Below are 23,924 nucleotides of genomic sequence, written 5' to 3'. Positions count from 1 at the left end.
ATCTCATATCTTTATGTGGTTTGGCATCAGTTTTCCATTGATAATGCACTCGGGAACTTGCAACAGTAGCTACATAAATGCTTGTTGTTTAGGGGCTGTTTGCACTTTATTGCAGTGATGCTGTCATACAATATTTGCATTCATGTGGTTATTGTTCCAGAATTATTTGCTGCTAATTAAGTCGCAGCCTGCCTTTTAGGCAGTTGTATAACTAAGTCTCTTCTGTGAAGCAAGCACCGTTAGGTTGGGAGGAAAGTTCATAAGGTTAATTTATTGTCACATATACCAATTGGTGTAGTGAAATTCAAGTTGCCATTGCAGCACATTAATAAGAATACAAACATAACATTGTAAAGAAATTTAACATAAAACATAAAAACATCATCCCACAATGGTTCCCACTGTGAGGGAAGGTACAAAGTCCAGTCCCCATCCCCTTGTCCACCCATAGTCGGGCCTATTGAGGCCTCCGTAGTCGCCGCTACGGGGGTCGATGTTTCAGGCTCTTCTCGCCGGGTGATGATGCTCCGGTGTCGGGAGAACCCTCTCAGCGGCTTGGGATGCCTGGAACGGCCGCATCCTTACCGGAGACCGCGGCTTCTGAAGCCAACTGGATGGAGCTCCACCACTGGCGATCCCGGCGAGAGATCCCAGGCTCCCCGTGTTTAAGGTCAGCGCCGCTGCCTGCGGCTGGCCACTCCACAGTCCTGCAGCTCGGCGATGTTTCATCAGCGGTCTCAGCTCACCGGAGCCCCAGCACTGCGACCCGGGCAAGCCATCGCCCGCTCCGCGATAGTGCTCCAGCGCTGTGCCGCCGCCGAAGCCATGATTCTGGCCGATCCCTTCAGGAAACACCGCTCCGGACCCCGATGGTAGGCCGCGAGGACAGGTCGAAGTTGCTGCTCGGAGGAAAGCTTCCTCTCCGACCAGGTAGGGACTGAGAAATACAGTTTCCCCCTTTCTCACCCCCCACACATAAAAAGAATAGACCTCCAAACAACACTTTTTAACATACTAAAAATTAAAAAAAGGTGGACATTAAAAAGCTGCAGGCAGGGCAGCCATACCCAACTGGACGGCGCCCCGTTCAACTGGACGTCGCCAAACGAACATCCGATTGATTAACTGTCACCTTAATTTCACATTTCTACTCTGCCTGATAGGAGGAGCTCAGAAGCAGCAAAAACAAGTACCTTAGAAGCCATACGAACCCTGCAGTTGTGGAAAGACTCCTACTTTGATATCCGTTCTAAAATTGAGGCTTCAGGGAGAGATCAGCGCTGGGAATTTGATAGAAAGAAACTCTTTGAGAAAACTGATTACATGATTGTCATCTGTCAGAATATTCATGATATTTTGCAGGTAAACCATATCTAATACAAGGAAAGCATACCCACCATTTTCTGCAGTGGAGGTTTTCTACTTTTAAATAATATCCATTTTTAAATGTTAATGATACTGTGATTTTAAAATAAACTTGACAATCTCCTGGGGCTGATGTGCACCGAATAATGGAGCCAGGATGCACTGATAACACTCGGACTTTATTCTCCACTGTCAACAAACTACTTAAGCCTCCTGAAACCTCCAATCACCTCACCTCCACTGCTCAGTGTAATACGTTTTTGGACTTCTTCAGTACCAAAATCACCAGCATTCATCACCAATTGAACTCTTTCTCAGCTTCTGCTCACAACAGCCCACCCTGGACTTCCACACTGGACTCCCCACTCTCCACCCTATCTACTTTCCAGCTTCCAACAGTCGAAGAAATAACTAAACTCATCACCAAGTCCAAGAACTCCTCCTGCTTGCTTGATCCCATTCCTACTGTCCTGGTTAAATCCTGTCTGCCCTCTATCTCACCCATCATAACGTCCATAATTAACTCCTCCCTATCAACTGCTATTGTCCCTACATCTCTCAAAACAGCTTCTGTCACCCCGATTCTAAAAAAAACAGGTTCTGATCCAAATAATCCAAATAACTACCGCCCCATCTCCAACCTCCCATTCATCACTAAACTTCTGGAAAGGACAGTAGCGACACAACTTCAAGTCCACCTTCAAAACAATAACCTCTATGAACCATTTCAGTCCGGTTTTCGCCACAATCACAGCACTAAAACAGCCTTGGTAAAAATTACAAATGATCTCCTTCTCGCAGCTGACACCGGCCACTTATCCATCCTGATCCTCCTCGACCTCACAGCAGCCTTTGACACCATCTCCCACCCAATTCTTCTGGAACGTCTATCTGCCACCGGCATCAACAACAATGCACTACTTTGGTTCAGGTCCTATCTACACGACAGAAAACAGTTCATCCAGGAAAATAAAGTCACATCCACAACTGCTACAGTCACCCATGGTGTTCCTCAGGGATCGGTGCTGGGGCCACTGCTTTTTATCATCTATATTCAACCTCTTGGCAATATTCTCCGTCATTTTGGAATCAATTTTCACTGCTACGCCGATGATACACAACTTTACCTCTCCACAAAACCAAACACCATCCCTTCCCCCAACTGCCCTCACCACCTGTCTCCAAGCTATCAGCAACTGGATGTCACTCAACCTTCTAAAACTCAATGGAAATAAAACAGAAATCATGCTAATTGGCTCAAAGTCCACACTCTCCAAAACCCACCCGTTCACCATTTCAGTTGATGGCTCACCCATACCCATGTCAAAAGTCTTGGTGTCATTCTGGACAGTACACTTCCTTTGGCCCCCACACCAGCAATATCACACGCTCTGCATACTTTCATCTTCGCAACATCTCCAGACTCCGCCCCTCCCTCTCCAAAGACAATACAAAAGTCCTCATCCACGCTCTGGTCACATCCGCATCGATTACTGCAACGCCTTCCTCACTTGCACCTCCAATAAACTTCTTCATCGCCTCCAATGCATTCAGAACTCTGCAGCCCGGATCATCTGACGAATCTGACGACGTCTGACGAATCTTATAGAATTTTTCGAGGATGTAACTAGTAGCGTGGATAGGGGAGAACCAGTGGATGTGGTGTATCTGGACTTCCAGAAGGCTTTCGACAAGGTCCCACATAAGAGATTAGTTTACAAACTTAAAGCACACGGCATTGAGGGTTCAGTATTGATGTGGATAGAGAACTGGCTGGCAAACAGGAAGCAAAGAGTAGGAGTAAACGGGTCCTTTTCACAATGGCAGGCAGTGACTAGTGGGGTACCGCAAGGCTCAGTGCTGGGACCCCAGCTATTTACAATATATATTAATGATCTGGATGAGGGAATTGAAGGCAATATCTCCAAGTTTGCGGATGACACTAAGCTGGGGGGCAGTGTTAGCTGTGAGGAAGATGCTAGGAGACTGCAAGGTGACTTGGATAGGCTGGGTGAGTGGGAAAATGTTTGGCAGATGCAGTATAATGTGGATAAATGTGAGGTTATCCATTTTGGTGGCAAAAACAGGAAAGCAGACTATTATCTAAATGGTGGCCGACTAGGAAAAGGGGAGATGCAGCGAGACCTGGGTGTCATGGTACACCAGTCATTGAAAGTGGGCATGCAGGTGCAGCAGGCAGTGAAGAAAGCGAATGGTATGTTAGCTTTCATAGCAAAAGGATTTGAGTATAGGAGCAGGGAGGTTCTACTGCAGTTGTACAGGGTCTTGGTGAGACCACACCTGGAGTATTGTGTACAGTTTTGGTCTCCAAATCTGAGGAAGGACATTATTGCCATAGAGGGAGTGCAGAGAAGGTTCACCAGACTGATTCCTGGGATGTCAGGACTGTCTTATGAAGAAAGACTGGATAGACTTGGTTTATACTCTCTAGAATTTAGGAGATTGAGAGGGGATCTTATAGAAACTTACAAAATTCTTAAGGGGTTGGACAGGCTAGATGCAGGAAGATTGCTCCCGATGTTGGGGAAGTCCAGGACAAGGGGTCACAGCTTAAGGATAAGGGGGAAATCCTTTAAAACCGAGATGAGAAGTACTTTTTTCACACAGAGAGTGGTGAATCTCTGGAACTCCCTGCCACAGAGGGTAGTCGAGGCCAGTTCATTGGCTATATTTAAGAGGGAGTTAGATGTGGCCCTTGTGGCTAAAGGGATCAGGGGGTATGTAGAGAAGGCAGGTACGGGATACTGAGTTGGATGATCAGCCATGATCATATTGAATGGCGGTGCAGGCTCGAAGGGCCGAATGGCCTACTCCTGCACCTAATTTCTATGTTTCTATCTCCCGCATCAGATCATCAGACCACATCACACCCATCCTCACTCAGCTCCACTGGCTCCCTGTGCACCACCGGATTAACTACAAGATTTTACTGCTGACCTTCAAAGCCCTACACCACCTTGCTCCCCAATACCTCTCTGACCTGCTGCTACCATACACTCCTTCCTGGTCACTTCGTTCCTCCTCAGCTGCAATTTTAACTGTCCCCAAATTTAGACTCAGCACCATGGGTGCCAGAGCCTTCAGCTGCTCTGCCCCACGTCTCTGGAACACTCTCCCACCCCCCATCCGTCACCTGGACACTATCGATCAATTCAAATCACAACTCAAAACACACCTGTTTAGATTAGCATACCGACATAACTTCCACCATGTTCACCCTGATTTTAATGACTTAAAATGTTTTGTGTATTTTTTTGTTTTTTTTGTTTTTTGTTTTTAATCAACTTGATTTTAATATTGATAAATGTATTGTTATTTTATGTCCTGTAAGGTGTCCTTGGGTGTCCAGAAAGGCGCCAGCAAATAAAATGCATTATTATTATTTTTATAACATTCATTATTCACATCAAACCTGTTAAATTTGACGATGCCTTTGCCAGGAGGTTGAAGCACATCTCAGCGTTGTCTTTAAGTCTACGAGAGACTACCTGGGCTGAGGCCTCTGCACAACCACTCCCAAGGTCCAGTTGCCAATCCAGTCAATACCAGGTCATCAGAGCAATTACTTTTCCTTGTAACTTGTTCTTCTTGTGATCCCATCAACTCTCTCCTGATTCTAGCACTCACACAGCAGTCAATGAGCCAATAAATGTGAGCAAACTCAACGCAAACAACAAACACTGGAGGTCTGGGTGAAAGCTGGAGCTGGGAAGAATGGAAAGAACTGGCACAAAAATCTAACAGGAACAAATAATAGATACTCCAAGAATAATAGAATGTTTTGCTCCAATTTTGTATCCATATTATGTTGTTTTGAATTCTGAATGTTTAATAATCTGCCTAAATGGTATAAAATTCAGCCTCTTCAAGTGAATGTTTTGATTAGAAACATGGAGTCAAAGAGTCACAGCACTGAAGCAGTCCTTAAGCCCATTCTACCCTCACTTCTTCAAATTTCCAACACATTACTTTAACCATGTCCTCTGGTCATAGGCATCAATGCTTTCAGGATAAAGATTCTCACAACCTACACTACATATAATTCCTTGTAAATGTACACAGCTGAATCTTCATCCATCAGCCCTCTCCTCTCCTAGGATAACAAACACGGCCCAGCCAGTCTCTCCTCACTACTGAAACCCTCCAACCCAGGCAATATCATGGACAATCTTTTCTGCACCTTCTCCAGTGTAATTGCACCCTTCCTATAGCCTGGTGACCAATGCCACACACAGCACTTCAACTGTGGCCTAAGCAATGTAGTTGTACCAAGGACCATGATTTTCTTCTGGTTAATGAATGTAAACGACAGAACATAAAATTAACAGAATCATCTGTTATTGTTGGTCACTATCGCTAGACTCGAGAGGAGTTTTACAACATCTTTGGACCAGAGCTGAAAGCTGTAACTGGTGACCCGAAGCGCATTGATGACGTGGTACAAAGGGTTAACGATCTTGTTGTGCCCATTATGGAACTCTCCTTCGATATGTTTAACATTCGTCACACGCAGATGTGGAGGGTCGTAATGGAGGATTTTTACACTCAGGTTCAGGTACGTTTTAATATGTGACTTGGCCTCCTAACACATTTGCAATAAAATCTACTTATTCCAACAGCTATTTGAGAAAAGGAAAACACTTTCAGTAAATTATGAATTTTCAAAAGGTATTCAGTACTCAAAATAATTAATTTGTGATGATTCACTTAATTTTTTCTTCACACCAGAGACTGAAGTTGTACCTTTTAGTGGGTATGGTTAACTTACCGATTACACCACTTGGAGTAATTGTTACAATGTGCTTTGATGCCCAATCTGTCTACTCGTCAGTTTTTCCCATTGAACTTTAATTAAGATTATAAAAAACCTTTGCTGTTTCTTGCAGTTCATTGAAGGGGAAGCAAAGAACTTTATTGATGAGTCATTCAAGAGTCTCCGCTCTGCAGAAGCAGCGTTTGACATGCTTTTGAGATTCAGGCACATTCGCTCACGAGAAGTGGTCAACAAGCAAATGATGAGGAAATTCAATGACATTCTCACACAGTATTGTAAGGAGGTAAGGCCATTTAGTCTGTGATAGATCTCATGTGTTTCCCTCTAACCAATACCAATGGACACTCCTTGATTCTCCCACTACACAATTACACTAAGGGTAGTTCACAGTGACCAATTAACCTACCAACCTGCATATCATTGGAATGCACGAGGAAGCTGGAGAACCCAGGAAGCCCATGGAGAATGTGACATGTCCATCTAAATAGCGCTGGAGGTTGGGATTGACCCAGGTCACTGGTGTGGCTCGCTGTTTGGATATTATTTGGATATTAGTTACTTGTTTCCAGTCACCTCTGCAACAGCTCATATGTTATCATTCATCCATGTTCATCGCTGTCTATATGCACTGCACCTAAACGTTCGCTTTTGTCCACCGTTTATTAATTACATAAAGACCACTTCTGTTCCAGCTGCCGTCAATCCAGGTGTAATCCTATTTACGCCCTGTAGCGGCTCCTCTTTTTAGCTCTAATAGCTTGATTACATTCTGACCCCACACGCTAATGTGTTGACCCCACACGCAAACGTTCTGACCCCACACGCTAACGTTCTGACCCCACACGCTAACGTGTTGACCCCACACGCTAACATTCTGGCCCCACACGCTAACGTGTTGACCCCACACGCTAACGTGTTGACCTCACACGCTAACGTTCTGACCGCACACGCTAACGTTCTGACCCCACGCTAACGCGTTGACCCAACACGCTAACGTTCTGACCCCACACGCGAACGTTCTGACCCCACACGCTTACGTTCTGACCCCACACGCTAACGGTCTGACGCCACACGCTAACGTGTTGACCCCACACGCTAACTTTCTGACCCCACACGCTAACACCCGGTGATAGCACCTTTCTATTATCTCTCCATTTAAAGCACACCCTGCTTTTCATACTAATGTTGATAACCTCGCAGTGTTCTACATTTTAATCCACCTACTGAGATTTGTTCTACCATTTGTAGGTTGTTTGAGGCCGCCTCCATAACAATAAATTTGTCTACATCATAGGCTGTTTGTTTCTAAATCATGTGGTTTGTGAGTAGCCAAGGCGGCGACACAGGACCATATTGTAGCCGCTAGTTATTGGCTGGCAAAGCTTGACCTGTACTACGCATTATCCTCAGTGCCATGTTCCCTTGTACTGTTACTTTGCCTGATGCCTTTTTACAGGTTGATATTATAAACACCATCTTTACAAATAATGCTAGTAACCCTCCGGTGACCAAGAACCAGCCTCCAGTTGCTGGAGCCATCCACTGGGCCCGATCACTCTTTCACCGCATTAAACACGTCATCGTTCACTTCCAGAAAATGCCCGAGATGCTGGCAAGTGATCAGGGCAAGGCAGTAAGTTCTTTGGACTTTGATCTTTCAGACTGACCATTAATTGTATGCATCAACAAAAACAGATATCTGCCTGCTGGAAAGCAATATTTATTTAAGATATTGTGATGCATATTACTTTGAGTAAAATATTATTGCAGTATGTTTTATTTTGGACAGATGGCAGCGTGACTTGGCAAAGATGTGTTGATGAGTCATCTATCTGCAGATTATTTCAGTGTACTCTGCAATATGATTTATTTTAGTATATTTGCTCACAACATGGCAGGATGCTCAGATCATAAAGGGGTAGATGTGGTGAGGGAAGCACAGGATGGGTACAGTGCCAACTCACTAGCTTCACTGCTGCCCCCTTCTTCACAGACCGACACTTTTCCTTCAATGTATTCTCTCTTGATAGCCACAAGGGCGTTTGCCTGCGTGAACATAGAAACATAGAAAATAGGTGCAGGAGTAGGCCATTCGAGCCTGCGCCGTCATTCAATATGATCATGGCTGATCATCCAACTCAGTATCCTGTACCTGCCTTCTCTCCATACCCCCTGATCCCTTTAGCCACAAGGGCCACATCTAACTCCCTCTTAAATATAGCCAATGAACTGGCCTCAACTACCTTCTGCGGCATAGAATTCCAGAGATTCACCACTCTCTGTGTGAAAAATGTTTTCCTCATCTCGGTCCTAAAAGATTTCCACCTAATCCTTAAACTGTGACCCCTTGTTCTGGACTTCCCCAACATCGGGAACAATCTTCCTGCATCTAGCCTGTCCAACCCCTTAAGAATTTTGTAACATCTTTCTCCACAAGGCACTTTAAAGTTTCTTCTACTTTATACCTGTGACTGCTCGTCATTGACGCTCTCCATCCATGGGCATAGCCCACAGTTATCAGTTCATTGCTGTATTCCACAGATGCAATGACATTCCTGGATTGCATGAAGCACACAGAGTAAACTGTGTACACGATGATGAAAACAACAACTGCAATGACCTGTGCAAAATACAGGATGGTGCAAGGGTTGTGGGTGAAATAGTCCAAGAATGGAATACCGAATGAGGTGGAATTACGGATAAATTGTTGTTTGTAATGTTCATCAATGATCTGGATGAAGGGGTGGTAAATTGGATTAGTAAGTATGCAGATGATACCAAGATAGTGGATAATGAAGAGGATTTCCAAAGTCTACAGAGTGATTTAGGCCATTTGGAAAAATGGGCTGAAAGATGGCAGATGGAGTTTAATGCTGATAAATGTGAGGTGTTACACCTTGGCAGGACAAATCAAAATAGGACGTACATGATAAATGGTAGGGAATTGAAGAATACAGTTGAACAGAGGGATCTGGGAATAATCGTGCATAGTTCCTTGAAGGTGGAATCTCATATAGATAGGGTGGTAAAGAAAGCTTTTGGTATGCTAGCCTTTATAAATCAGAGCATTGAGTATAGAAGCTGGGACGTAATGTTAAAATTGTACAAGGCATTGGTGAGACCAAATGTGGAGTATGGTGTACAATTTTGGTCGCCCAATTATAGGAAGGATGTCAACAAAATAGAGAGAGTACAGAGGAGATTTACTAGAATGTTGCCTGGGTTTCCACAACTAAGTTACAGAGATAGGTTGAATAAGTTAGGTCTTTATTCTCTGGAGCGCAGAAGGTTAAGGGGGGACTTGATAGAGGTCTTTAAAATGATGAGAGGGATAGACAGAGTTGATGTGATCAAGCTTTTCCCTTTGAGAATAGGGAAGATTCAAACAAGAGGACATGACTTCAGAATTAAGGGACAGAAGTTTAGGGGTAACATGAGGGGGAACTTCTTTACTCAGAGAGTGGTAGCGGTGTGGAATGAGCTTCCAGTGGAAGTGGTAGCGGCAGGTTCGTTGGTATCATTTAAAAATAAATTGGATAGGCATATGGATGAGAAGGGAATGGAGGGTTATGGTATGAGTGCAGGCAGGTGGGACTAAGGGAAAAAAGTTGTTCGGCACGGACTTGTAGGGCCGAGATGGCCTGTTTCCGTGCTGTAATTGTTATATGGTTATATGGTTATAAAAGTACGTGGCAGCACCTCCAGGAAGGGGGTGGAAAGAGATTAATTCAAGAGTCTGATACGAGTGGGGAAGAAACTCTGAAGTCTGCATGTCTGGGCTTTTGTTCCAGTTTCTTCTCTCAGCAGTAGAAGAGAGAAGGGAATGTCCAGCGTGGCAGGCGTTCCAACCTTCCTGATGCAACGCATTGGGTGGAAGGAAGTGTCGAGCATTTAATGGACTGGGCTGTGTTCATCACTCTCTACAGGTTCAGGGGTCAAGAACAGAACAGTTGCCATATCAAATGTTTATATATACTTTATACCTTTCATTATATATACATATCAGATCTTTCTTTCCTCCAGAGAAAATAGTAACAGCACTCTGAAAATCAGTCTCAAAAAGGGTCTGACCCAAAACAACCTCTAATCATTTCCTCTAGCTCAATTAGTCAACTAGATTGGCATCGACTTATTGAGTTGAAGGGTCTGTTCCCATGCTGCAACAGACAATAGGTGCAGGAGTAGGCCATTCGGCCCTTCCAGCTGCGTATGACAGTTGTATTCATTTCTGGCCGCTGCTTCACAAGGAAGATGTGGAGGCTTTGTAATGGGTGCAGAAGGGGTTCTCCACAAAGCTGCATGAATTAGAGAGTTGGACAAGCTTGCATGTTGCAGCTGAGAGGTGGATTGATTGAAATGTATAAATGATGTGAGGCACAGATTGGGTAGATAGAATTATTTTCGAAGGGTGGAAATGCCAATGGGAATATTTTCAGATTTACCAGGAAGTATTTTTGCAGTGTTAGGTGCCTTGAACATGCTGCCAGATAAGCAGATATGATATCAGAGGAATTTAGGCACACAAAGAGGCATGGAATAGAGGGACACACACCATGTTCAAGCAGATGTGCAGTTTAAATTGGCATCATGGTTGCGACAGCCATCATGGGCAAAGGGCCAAATCAGCCCATGCATTACCCAGGCGTGATCTAGATGATGATTCAATGACTTCCATTTTGTTAAACTCTTGTATTTCTATTACGCTTGTTGACAATGCTTCTAACAATGGGTTATTTTACTTTATAGACCAAAGCAAAATATCTAGAGGTGGCAAAGAGGATGAAAGCGTATGAAGATAAGTTGTATGAACATTGGCAAAGTGAGACTAACACAAAGTTGCACGTTCTGTTAAAACAAAGCCTGCTCAACAGGGTTGATGTATCAATAACCAATCCAGATAGTACGGTTTACTTTGATCCTGTAAGTATAGGAAGATGCTCATCTTTTTTCTTGAGATTATTAGATCATATATGTTTTTTAACAATATCAAGTGTTTAATGCAGCAACGCAACAGGTTTGTAACTTACAAAATTCTTAAAGGATTGGACGGGCTAGATGCAAAAAGATTGTTCCCGATGTTGGGGAAGTCCAGAACAAGGGGTCACAGTTTAAGGATAAGGGGGAGGTCTTTTAGGACCGAGATGAGAATTAATTTTTTCCCACAGAGTGGTGAATCTGTGGAATTCTCTGCCACAGAAAGTAGTTGATGCCAGTTCTTTGGCTATATTTAAGAGAGAGTTAGATGTCGCCCTTGTGGCTAAAGGGATCAGGGGGTATGGAGAGAAGGCAGGTATAGGATACCGAGTTGGATGATCAGCCTTGATCATATTGAATGGCGGTGCAGGCTCGAAGGGCCGAATGGCCTACTCCTGCACCTATTTTCTATGTTTCTATGTAAGCACAGTACTCCATAAATAACATAATAAACAGAAAAAGAAATTCTATTTGGTGAAAAAACGAAAGCTTAAAGACCAAAGTAAAAACAAAAGTGTCTGTAGTTGAAAGTTTTGTTAGTGTTTGTAATGTTCAATAGCCTTATGGTTGTTGGAAAGGAACCGTTCCTGAACCAAGACATCACAGTTTTCAAGCTCCTGTACTTTCTTCCCGATAGTGAAACCTAGACTAATATAAAAACGTTTTCCTATTCAAAAATGAGTTTGAGCAGTCATGCTAGTTAAATAAAATGGAAGTCTGTAGGAAAAACAGGAAATGCTGGAAAAAATCAACAGGTCAGACAGCTTCAGTGGATAAAGTAAAAGGGAACATTTCAGCTTGACCATTCATTGGGATTGAGGAAGTGAGGAAGCAAGGCAGTCTGTGGCAGAGATCATGGTATTACATAATTGACTAGAGAGTGGAGCTTCACATATACCTACCAGCCTGGTCTGGGAAAGAGGTAAGCATCACAATACATGGGGCAGAAGAGTCAATGGATTTAGAACGGCACAAACTGCAGAAGGAATTTCAGATTATTTAGACTATGAAAACAACAAAGCTGGGCTTCATTTCTCAAGGTTTGGAATTGAAATTGTTTTTGATGTGTTTTCAAGATGACCCAGATTACACTATGGCTCAGTTCAGATCTCAGTTTTATTTTTTAAAAGCATCCAGAAATGCTAGAGATAGAAAAGATCATAGCCTAATGTAAACCCTGTATGCAGGATGTGTGATCTTCATGGGTTTGATATGGTTAACATGGGGAATATGTTGCTAAGCAATGGTCTAAAATTAAACGGCATAAGTACAGGATCATCACATAAATCCAGTAGCAAATTTGAAAGAAACATAGACATAGAAAATAGGTGCAGGAGTAGGCCATTCGGCCCTTCGAGCCTGCACCGTCATTCAATATGATCATGGCTGATCATCCAACTCAGTATCCTGTACCTGCCTTCTCTCCATACCCCCTGATCCCTTTAGCCACAAGGGCCACATCTAACTCCCTCTTAAATATAGCCAATGAACTGGCCTCAACTACCTTCTGCGGCAGAGAATTCCAGAGATTCACCACTCTCTGTGTGAAAAATGTTTTCCTCATCTCGGTCCTAAAAGATTTCCACCTTATCCTTAAACTGTGACCCCTTGTTCTGGACTTCCCCAAGATCGGGAACAATCTTCCTGCATCTAGCCTGTCCAACCCCTTAAGAATTTTGTAAGTTTCTATAAGATCCCCCCTCAATCTTCTAAATTCTAGCGAGTACAAGCCGAGTCTATCCAGTCTTTCTTCATATGAAAGTCCTGACATCCCAGGAATCAGTCTGGTGATGAAACCTCCTCAATCAAAAAGTAGCACCTTTCACAATGCTTTCAAAGTATAGTAAAGTGCTTCATCTCCAATGAAGTACTTTGGAAGTGTCATCACTTTTGCAGAAATTGCAACAGCCAAGTTCTGCTTAATTGGATCAAAGTGAACGTCGCACACAATCTATTTGTCTGTATTTTTGACATATAATATTGGGGAGGTCACTGGGGGAAACTGCACTGCTGTTTGAGATAGTGCATGAGATGTTTAATATGAACCTGAAGGTTTAACTTCTCATCTTAAAGATAGAACATCCAACAATGCAGCACCTCTTGGCGTTGTACTGACTGCGTGTCAGCCGAGATTTCCGCACCAAATTCTCTGGAGTGGGACTCAAGAAGATGAACTCTTTGAAAACTTACTAGAGGAAAAGCCAAGTTTAAGTTAACAAATTGTTTTGCTGTATAATGTATCATTGTAAAATAACCTTTCTATTTTGACACCTTGCTGACATCTCATTTGTAGCTTTGCTTTGTTAATACAGAACTTGACTACTCACGATGACATGTTTGAAGCTAATTGTCAATATGAAGTGAACTTTGCTCCAGAACTGGAAGAAATAATCATGGAATCCAAGTACATGGAGCAGTTGGGATTTCAAATCCCTCAGCTGGCCAGAAATGTGGCTCTACAAGAACAGAAGTTTCTCCGGTAGGTTTGACCAAGACAACTAGATGTACAGGTGGACATTTAAAATGAGTTACTTGCTCATCCTTACTGTCGCTGTCTTTGATTGTTTGTTTGGTTGACAGACATCTCTAGACATCATTAGTAGATCTCCTCAGTAGAGGGGAATGGATTGCCCTCCTGTATTTAGTGTGAAGCATTTTTATTCAAATGTGTGTAGTGGCCATTATATCTTTCTCTCGGACGCTACACATAGATCATTTTCAATGCTTCAGCTAAATGGCAGCTCATGCTGTGGATTGCACAGATCAAGCCTTTGATCCTATTTCCCTTGGTTCTGATTATCTCAGTCACTGCTGAGACCACTGGCTTCTGTCCTGGTTCCTCTTGAATCTTTGATCTTCCTCTGCCAATCCCTGGGCTTGCTACTTCCCCACCCATACAAGACCCAGATCCAAGACCTCTGCAGCAAACCCAATCATGTCATTAGCTTAGACAGAGTTATACAACATGGCCTTCGGCCCAATTCATCCATGTTGTCCACCTGATCTGTGTTGGCCCTTATTGCATTTTGGAGCAATGAGCCGCTTTGCATAAATTATGTTAATGTACTCCCCACGACCCAGAACTCAGTATGTCCTTTCCAGAGATGCTGCCTGTCCCGCCGAGCTACTACAGCTTTTTGTGCCTACTGAATTTGCTAGTTATCAACAGTTAGTCCGTGCAAATACTTGTTTTCCACAATTTGTCAGTCGTATAGATTACCCCGATTTCAATTTTTGAAGTTCGTGTCACCATATGCAAGACCTTGCCAAAATAAATATCAAAGAAATGTTAGCTTTACTTAGCATGTTAAGCAGTATCTGGAGAGAGAGAATCAGAATTAATGATTCAGGTTGATGACCTTACAACAGAGCATATGTTGACATTGATTGAGGGCTGAATATTTGCAAAGACCTTGGAGAGAACTGCATTGCATTTCTTTGAAATAGTGCCTGAGGATTTGAGCTAAGAAAGCAGATGGGGCCACCTGTTAATTAAAATCTTCACTCCCACAATCTAGATCTGTTGCCTTACCAGGGACTAACTTTACTGTACCATTCTACAGTTTTTGTATTTTTAATCGCTGTTTTTTTTTCCCTTATACCTTCCGCCCACAATATTTTAATATGTAAAAGAATATGTGATTCTGTTCCATTCTGTTTGTAGTTTGTTTGTTTGTTTGTTTTTTGCACAAAGTCCGCGAGCATTGCCACTTTTCATTTCACTGCACATCTTGTATTTGTATATGACGAATAAACTTGACTTGACTTGACTTAAGTCTTTGTTGTTGAACTCCAAGGCATTCTGCTGTCCACAGCCCTGGCTGACAACTAACACAGAGTGGAGGAGTGCTCGAATTGTATGAAGCATTCTATTCTCTTCTGTTGCCAGAACGCTCACTTTGCTTTTTGGTCTTTAGGTACACCACTGGATTAAGGAACATGTTGAATCGCTACCAAAAACTAATGACCTTCTTTAAACATAGCAGAGATAAAACTTATGGTGGATCATATCCAAGAGCTCCAACGGGTTATTCGTTCAGGTTATAAAAGATTAAACTGGAACTCGTTAGGTAATACCAGATATTTTATGCTTCATATCAATAATCAGTGTTTTCATAGTAGCTGCAAGGAACCACATGCATTTCAAATTGATTTCCCATTGAGAAACTATGTCAATGAAATTATCTCTGCTGCTCCTGTTCTGACACAACAAATGCCAATGTGGTTTGAATCCTCAGTGTGACTCATGCAACCCACCATATGGTGAAGAGTGGTGTTGGCATGTAGTTAGGCGGTCAATGATGCAGAGTGTGACTGGTGTTGGGGCATGTAGAGTAGGCGGTCAGTGGTGTGGAGTGGTGTTGGGGCATGTAGAGTAGGCGGTCAGTGGTGTGGAGTGGTGTTGGGGCATGTACATGGGTACACTTCTGTACATGAGTACAGAAGTGAGATCGACCGACTGACCAAATGGCGCCAGCACAATAACCTGAACCTCAACACCAACAAAACCAAGAAACTGATTGTGGACTTTGGAAGTGGTAGGATGGGGACTCACAGTCCCGTTTATATCAATGGGTCGATGGTGGAAAGAGTCAAGAGCTTCAAATTCCTGGGCAACGAGTGCCCAGGAGCGAAAAAGTCTGCAAAAAGTAGTAAACACTGACCAGTCCATCATCGGCTCTGACCTCCCTACCATCGAGGGAATCTATCTTTCAGTGACTGATGTACAAGCACACCCAGGTCTCGTAGCACCTCCCGTTCTCCTAATCTGACATCATTCAGATAATCAATTCAGAACTTCAAATAGCCCTTGCTTTCCCTCTTTCTCCGTCCCCTCCCTTTTCCCAGTTCTCCCACCAGTCTTACTGTCTCCTACATCCTACATTCTATCTCTGTCCCGCCCACTGCCCTGACATCAGTCTGAAAAAGGGTCTCGACCTGAAATGTCTCCCTTTCCGATCAGCAGAGAAGATTATTGGCTGCAACCTTCCCTCCATTGATGAACTGTACACTGCAAAGGCCAGGAAGCGAGCGGGCAAGATCATCTCCGACCCCTCTCACCCTGGCCACAAACTCTTTGAATCACTTCCCTCTGGAAGGCAACTCCGGACTGTCAAAGCTGCCACAGCCAGACATAAAAACAGTTTTTATCCACGAGTAGTTGCTCTACTCAACAGCCAAATATCTGTAGCCTCTGGCATTTTGTTGGTTCACATGCTTGATCAATGGTGTTTTATCATTAATGTCTTATTATTATTAATGTTTAGTGTTTTCGGAGTCATTCATAACTGTCACTGTATGTCATGTTGTTACTTGTGGGCGGAGCACCAAGGCAAATTCCTTGTATGTGAATACTTGGCCAATAAACTTACTTACTTACTTAGACCACCTCCGATGAATCCAACTCCGCCCCCAGAACAGAGCCATTCTTCCTGATGAGTTTGTTAATCCTGTCGAATGTTGTCAATCTTGAAACTATTCATTTGGTATGAAGGCTGATTTGTTAATTATCAATAATGCAATTGCAATTAAACCTCTGTTGCGTTTTAAAATAGGTATTATTGATTATCTTGGTCGCTGTGAACAAGCAATTGGAAAATTTGAATCACTTGTAAACCAGATTCACAAGAATGTGCGAGACATTGCCATTAAACTTGCATCGATTAGAATCTGCAGACCTCTTTAAAAGACCACCCGCCCAAGTCTAAGGAGGATCTTGCAGGTACGATGAAATGACCCTAAACTTTGGTGCGTACAGAGCATTCAGAAAGTATTCAGACCCACTTCACTTTTTCCACATTTTGTTACGTACAGCTTATTCTAAAATGGATGAAATCCTTTTTTTTAATCATCAATCTATGACCCAATACCCCATAATAAAAAGCAAAAACTGGTGTTTAGAAATTTGGGGCAAAGTAATTAAAAAGAAATTACTGAACTATCACATTTAGATTTGGGTTCGATCCTGTTTCCATTGATTATCCTTGAGTTGTTTCTACAACCTGATTGGTGTCCACATGTGGTACATTAAATTGATTGTACATGATTTGGAAAGGCACACACCTGTCTATATAGTTGTTCGGTGGGGGCGCTGCGAGACGACGCCCCTGCTAGCAGCGTGTTCGTCATTTCTACTTTTTTTTGTTTTTTTAGTATGTCCAAAATGTTTGTTTAATGTCTCTCAGTATGTCTTGTGGAGAGGGGGGGGTAAGGGGGACAGCTTTCGGTCGCCTCCTCCATGGAGAGGCGACTTTTTCCATGTCGCCTTCCACGCAGCCTAACAGCAAGGATTGGTGTGGCCTTTCCTGGAGCCGGGCCCGGAGCTTTCAGCAGCGGGCGCAACGTGAACTTTTCATCGCAGAGCGGGCGAGCCCTCGCCGGGGGCGCCAGAAGGGAGTGCTTCCGATCGCTGGCCCGTGGCCTGCCTGAAGCCGCGGTCTATGGAGCTTCCAGCTGCGCGGCGTCCGGAGCCTGGGATCCCTCGTTGGGGACCCTGGAGGAGAAGAGCTCTGACCGCCGGCCTACAACATCTTGAAGCCACCGTTTGCGGTGTTCTAACCACGGCGTGGCAGGGACTTAGATCTTCGACTGCCGGCCTGCGGCCTACTTCATCTTGAAGCCGTGGGTCTCCGGTAGGAAGCACCGATTCGGGACTTACCTTGCCTGTACATCTGGCCGCCCGCAGCGGGCGACTGCGGAGGTTTGTGGCCCCGACCACGGGGGGGAAATGGAGGAGGGCTGACTGTACTTTAGTGCCTTCCACCACAGTGATGAATGCTGTGGTGGATGTTCGTGTTAAATTTTTTATTGTGTGTTAATAGATAATGGACAATAGGTGTAGGAGTAGGGCATCAGTTCTTTTTTATTGTACAGCTGCTGGCAGCGTTCATTTCACTGCCTTTATTTTGTATGTGATTAATAAATCTGACTATTGACTATATAAGGTCCCATAGTTGACAGTGCATGTCAAGCAAAAACCAAGCCATGAAGACAAAGGAGTTGTCCATAGACCTCCGGACAGGATTGTGTCGAGACACGATCTGGGGAAGTGTATAAAACAATTTCTGCAGCATTTGCAGGTCGCGAAGAGCACAGTGGCCTCCGTCATTCTTAAATGGAAGAAACTTTTGTAACCACCAGGGACTCTTCATATAGCTGGCCGCCCGGCCAACTGAGCAATCGGGGGAGAAGGCCTTGGTCAGGGAGGTGACCAAGAACCCGATGGTCACTCTGACAGAGCTCCATAGTTCCTCTGTGGAGATGGGAGAAACTTCCAGAGAAGGACAAGCTATATCTGTAGCACTCCACCAATCAGGCCTTTATGGTAGAATGGCCAGACGGAAGCCACTCCTCGGTAAAATGGCACATGACAGCCCGCTTGAGTTTGCCCAAAGACACCTAAACAGATTCTCTAGTCTGATGAAACCAAGATTTGAACTTGTTGACCTGAATGCCAAGCATCACGTCTGGAGGAACCAGGCACCGCTCATCACCTGGCCCAATTCCATACTTACGGTGAAGCATGGTGGTGGCAGCATCATGCTGTGGGATGTTTTTCAGCGGCAGGAACTGGGAGACTAGTCAGGATTAAGGGAAAGATGAATGGAGCAAAGTACAGAGAGATCCTTGATGAAAACCTGCTCCAGAGCGGTTCAGGACCTCAGACTTGGGCAGAGGTTCACCTCCCAACAAGACAATGACACTAAGCACACAGCCAAGACACGCAGGAGTGGCTTGTGTGACAAGTCTGTGAATATCCTTGAGGGCCCCAGCCAAAGCCCGGATTGAACCCGATCGAACTTTCTTGAGGGACCTGAAAATAAGCTGTGCATCGACGCTCCCCATCGAACCTGACAGAGCTTGAGAGGATCTGCAAGAGAAGAATGGAGAAATTATCCAATAAAGGGTGGCCAAGCTGATAGCGTCATACCCAAGAAGACTTTTGTAGGGCTGTTAACGCTGCCCAAAGGTGCTGCATCCACAAGGTACTGAGTAAAGGGTCGGAATTTCCTATGTAAATGTGATACTTCAGTTATATATTTTAATTACTGTGCCCCCCCCAAAAATTTCTAAACACCTGTTTTCCGCTTTTATTATGGGGTATTGTGTGTACGTTGATGATTTAAGAAAAAAAGAATTTAATCAATTTAGAATAAAGCTGTAACATAACAAATGTGGAAAAAGTGAAGGGGTGTGAATGCACTCCGAATGCACTGTATACGGACCATGGATTAACAATGTTACTAACCAGGATGAAACATTCTGAATGTTTCTGTTAGGGGTATAAGGAGTTTATGAGCATGTGGAACGTGAGCGGAATAAGGACATCTTGAATTTAGTCAGTAAGTATAAAGCCATTGGCCCACCTGCTTGACCAAGATGGAGGGTCTCGTTTTCCACACCAACCGGGGAAGGCTTCAAAGATGGCGTTATACTACCCTTCTGGGAGCGCAGGGTTTACGACCAGTCCTTGTCAAAATGATTGTAAAGTAAAGTATAATTTCAGTTTATAAAGTTATAATCATAGAGTCAGACAGTACAGCACCAGGCCATTCAGCCCCAACACATCCGTGCTGACCAAGATGCCACATCTAGTCAGTCCCATTGGGCCCCATATCCCCTCTAAATCCTTTCCTATTCATGTCCTTGTCCAATTGTATTTTAAATGCCATCAAATGTTTCCTCTGGCAGCTCATGCATAAACTGACCAATCCTCTAGTGGAAAAAGTTGCCCGTCAATTCCTATTAAATTTTTCCCCTCTCATCTCAACCCTATGGTCCTCTGGTTCTCGATTCCCATGCAATGGATAGAAGACTTTTTATCTGCATTTACCTTATCAATTTCTCAACATGACTTATATATATTACTTCATATACTCTTAGCTCCTACATTCCAGAAATAATTTTGTAACTTGCCCAACCTCTCCTGATAATCTTGGCAACATCCTCGGCAAATCTCTGCACCCTTTCCAGCTAATGATATCCTTCCTATAGCAGGGTGACTAATAGCGAACACAGTACTCTAAATGCAGCCTTGCACCATCTTAATAATATAATAATAAAATACCTTTCAGAACACTCAAGGACACCTTACAGTTAAAACAGGCAAATTATAATATAAATAAAATGGAACAAAACAACATTCCATGATTTGATAGAAAGTGGCAGTTACGTGGGATAGGCCCCCCCCCCCCCCCGTGTGAATAGGTGAGTTTTGAGGGAGGTTTTCAAGGGGGGAGAGACTATGGTACGGATGGATAGTGGGAGAGAGTTCCCGAAGGTGGCAGGGGCGGAACGGACCTGCATGGCATCTGAACCCCATCGTGGACAGGGGCGGGGGCAGGGCAGATGGAGTGGGGAGCAGGGAGGAAGAGAGGATCGGAGAGTTTGGGATGGAGTGTAAGGCTGGAGGAGTTCGCAGAGGTATGAGGAGCGAGATTGTGGAGGGCTTTGAAAGTGAGGATGGAGAATCTTAAAATTAATGCGGTATTGGACAAGGGAGCCAGTGCAGTTGTTGAGGATGGGAGTGATGTGTTTGGCAGGATGGAGTTCTGGTGATAATACGGGCAGCTGAGTTCGGGACCAATTGTACAACTGTAACATGTACATCCCACCTCTATACTCAATACCCTGATTACTGAAGGCCAAGGTACCAAAAGCTTTCTTGAGCAACCTATCTACCGTGACACCACTATCAGGTACTGTGCACTTGTACTCCTAGATCCCTCGGCTCTACAGTACACTCCAGGGCCATGCTATTCACTTGAAGTCCTGCACTGGTTTGACTCATTAAACTCCATTCGCCATTCCTCAGCCCACTTGCCCAGATGCTGATGATCATGTTGAATCTCCAGGGAAGGAAACCAATGGAAATTTCTTACATAACTCTCCACTAACGTGCATTTTATCTGTTATCCACAGGAAGAAATAAATCTGCATTCTGTATGCCAACAGATGTTTTATTATAATAATGATAATAAATTTTTATTTAATGGGCGCCTTTCAGACATCTCAAGGACACCTTACATAGATTAATAGGAATAAAAACATATAATCAGAATAAAATAAGTAATAAAGACATCACAGAGACACAAATTAAAAACAGAATTCAATCCAAAAACAGAAAATCAAAAACACAATGTGAAGAGAGAGCAGCGGCAGCCAAAGTGCACCAGCGTCCACTCCCTCTTCACGGCAGCCATTTAAAAGTTAAAAGTTACATCATTTAAAACTGGTGTAACATTTATTGAATAAAATAGCATTAACAATTACCAAACCTAAACAATACTGGGTACAATAAAAGTTTATTGCTGCTTATTTTTTAATGACTGGGTTACTGCATTATATTAAAAATTAAGCCAATTGCACATGTAAAGAAGACAAATGATAACATGCAGGACCGCTTAAAACGAAATAACCACAACGGGACAAATTAAATCCTTTGTCCCAACTGCTGGAGTTTGCATTACAATTTCACTCAAGCGATTGCCATAAGGGCGGCTTCCAAACCATGTAAGGTTTGGATGTGAAACAAAAAATGCAATATCATGCAATAAAAAGGAATTAAAAAGTATAGTGCTTTGGCCCCTTTATCAACTGAAATATGTCATGTTTTGTGGTTAATTTTTAACATATTAAAATCTAATGCAAGGTGCTCCCCTTGTCACCTTCCGACCTGTACCTTCTCCCCAGCACACCACCATCTATCTCAACCCCCACATGCTCTCACACATGCCACATCCACTCTGTCCTCATTGTGATGCCTTAGTTTGCCTGCAGGGAGCAGTGTGGCACATCTGTGAGCAGGATGTACTGCCAACTCTGCACCAGCCTGTTACAGGAAGGTGGTGACAGGTGCTGTGCTGTGAGGTGCATTGACAGGTGAAGCTCCTTGCAGCGTGCTGGCCCTAAATATGGATACAGACTCCCCTATGAGAATCCCACTCCCTGTAGGGGTTGGTCCAGTGCCAAGACGTTCCCCCCTCCCACAGGCCCACTGTTGGGAGCACCACCTCTACAAACCCATTATCAGAAACATTTGCTTACTACATAAACTCCAACCTCCAATTGACAAGTGTTAAGTAAGTGTAATCATGCTGAGCTCACTAGGTAATGTCTTGTATTGTTCTCTCTAGAATCTTCAGCAATTAATTTTTCTGTGTTGGAAACTATCCCTTTTTCCAAATTGAAGTTCATCTCTCTGCCCCTGAGATTGTCTTGAAACCCAATGCCTCTGAAGTTTATCAACTGACTCTCCAGAACATAAAAGACTGTGTGGAAACCACGAAGGTCAGTGCAAATGATTGATTGTTTTCACAGAGTTAAAGGTGAGTTTTGAGGGAGGTGTGGGGCTGAGACCCTCTCTCCACCCAAACCCACCAGCTCCCAATATTTATCAATAACTCTCACCTTCACAAATCTTCAGTAACAAACGGGACACCGTGACTTTTCTATACTACATTGTAAACAAATTATTGTTGCATGTGAATTACAAAAACAAAAACACGTCATGCCATAAAATTGGTGATGACGGAGGTTATGTAGGATTACAATGTAACCTTGATCAACTCCTCCAATGGGCCAAGGAATGGCAGATCAATGCAATGATGACATTCTGTCTCCATGATGCTGCATGATCCACTGAGTAATCCCAGCATTTTCTATTGGTATTTCAAATCTTCCAACCAAATGTATTAAAAGTAATGTATGAGTTGTGGCTGCTGTGCATTAAATCCTGTGTTTGATATGTTGCAGCTGTTTGTACGCTGGATGCATGGGTCTTGCATTGAATGCCTGCCACAGTATGTCGAAGGATGATGAGCCAGTTATGTTTAATTTCTACAGTGACATTTCTCAGCATCAGCTGATCATTGAGCTGGCTATTTCCACCAGTCAGAATCTCCAAAAACTTCTTGTTCTCTGGGAAAGTTTCTGAACAGCTGGAAGAAGTACAGATCGTTATGGAAGATGGACAAGTCTATTGTTGTGGAGAAGTTTGCAGCTAGGAATCCGTCTTGTGTCAGTTATGATGAAAAGTTGCAGTTCTACACCAGAATCAGTGAGGAGGTGGCACAACAGCCACTTGTCAGGGACGACCAATGTATTCGCCTCCAGCTGAGACCCTTGGCATTCAGTATCCAAGAAAATGCAAATGCATGGGTACAGTCGCTCGGACAATGCCTGAATGAATCTGCCAAACGGGAATTGTACAGTTTGAGAAACGACTGGAGGTAACCCTTCATGCAATGGTTGCTTAGAGTAAGAGCAATGAGGAACAGAAGCTGCAATGGGCCATTTGCTGTTTGCGCCTGCTCCACTAGTCAATATGATCATGACTGATCTTCACTTACACTTTTCTGCACTACCATATATCTCTGAGTTTTTTAAGTATTGATCTCTTTTTGAAAAATCATATCTGAGCCCCATGGTCCTCTTTCAAAGATTGATCACCCTCTGTGATATCCCCTATCTGTCAGGTTTCTTGCATTAAAATAAATGCTGCTTATTCTCTCACACCTTCCTTGCTCCCTGACTTGCCCCCACTGTCCTCTCACATTAACTTCTACTTCAGGCTCCATCTGCCACACTATTGCTTTGAGTCCCAGCTGCCACTAGTTTAAACCCTCCTGAGTAGCAGTAGCAAATCACCCGACCAGGACACTGATCCCTCTCCATTTCCAATGCAACCCGTCCTTCATGTACAGGTCCCACCTTCTGTGGAGTAGACCTTCTACCTGAAGAATATTCTCTCCCTGCACCAGCGCCTTATCCACACATTTATCTATACTTT

General features: G+C 43.6%; 1 protein-coding gene across 1 annotated transcript in view; it reads left to right on the top strand.

Moving 5' to 3' along the window:
- dnah10 (dynein axonemal heavy chain 10) overlaps positions 1-23,924 on the top strand; it is a 140,706-nt gene that overhangs the window by 16,692 nt on the left and 100,090 nt on the right. The window contains 14 exon segments of the mRNA XM_033043074.1: positions 1,164-1,362; positions 5,747-5,941; positions 6,273-6,443; positions 7,617-7,793; positions 10,907-11,080; positions 13,447-13,613; positions 15,052-15,100; positions 15,102-15,204; positions 16,690-16,799; positions 16,801-16,836; positions 22,292-22,423; positions 22,889-22,947; positions 22,949-23,046; positions 23,049-23,364. Of these exon segments, the coding sequence (XP_032898965.1) occupies positions 1,164-1,362; positions 5,747-5,941; positions 6,273-6,443; positions 7,617-7,793; positions 10,907-11,080; positions 13,447-13,613; positions 15,052-15,100; positions 15,102-15,204; positions 16,690-16,799; positions 16,801-16,836; positions 22,292-22,423; positions 22,889-22,947; positions 22,949-23,046; positions 23,049-23,364 (1,986 nt within the window).

Source organism: Amblyraja radiata, chromosome 25, assembly GCF_010909765.2.
Source record: "Amblyraja radiata isolate CabotCenter1 chromosome 25, sAmbRad1.1.pri, whole genome shotgun sequence".
NCBI classification, from domain to species: domain Eukaryota; kingdom Metazoa; phylum Chordata; class Chondrichthyes; order Rajiformes; family Rajidae; genus Amblyraja; species Amblyraja radiata.
The sequence above is the reverse complement of the archived record's forward strand: the minus strand, read 5'-3'. Positions and strand labels throughout refer to the sequence as shown.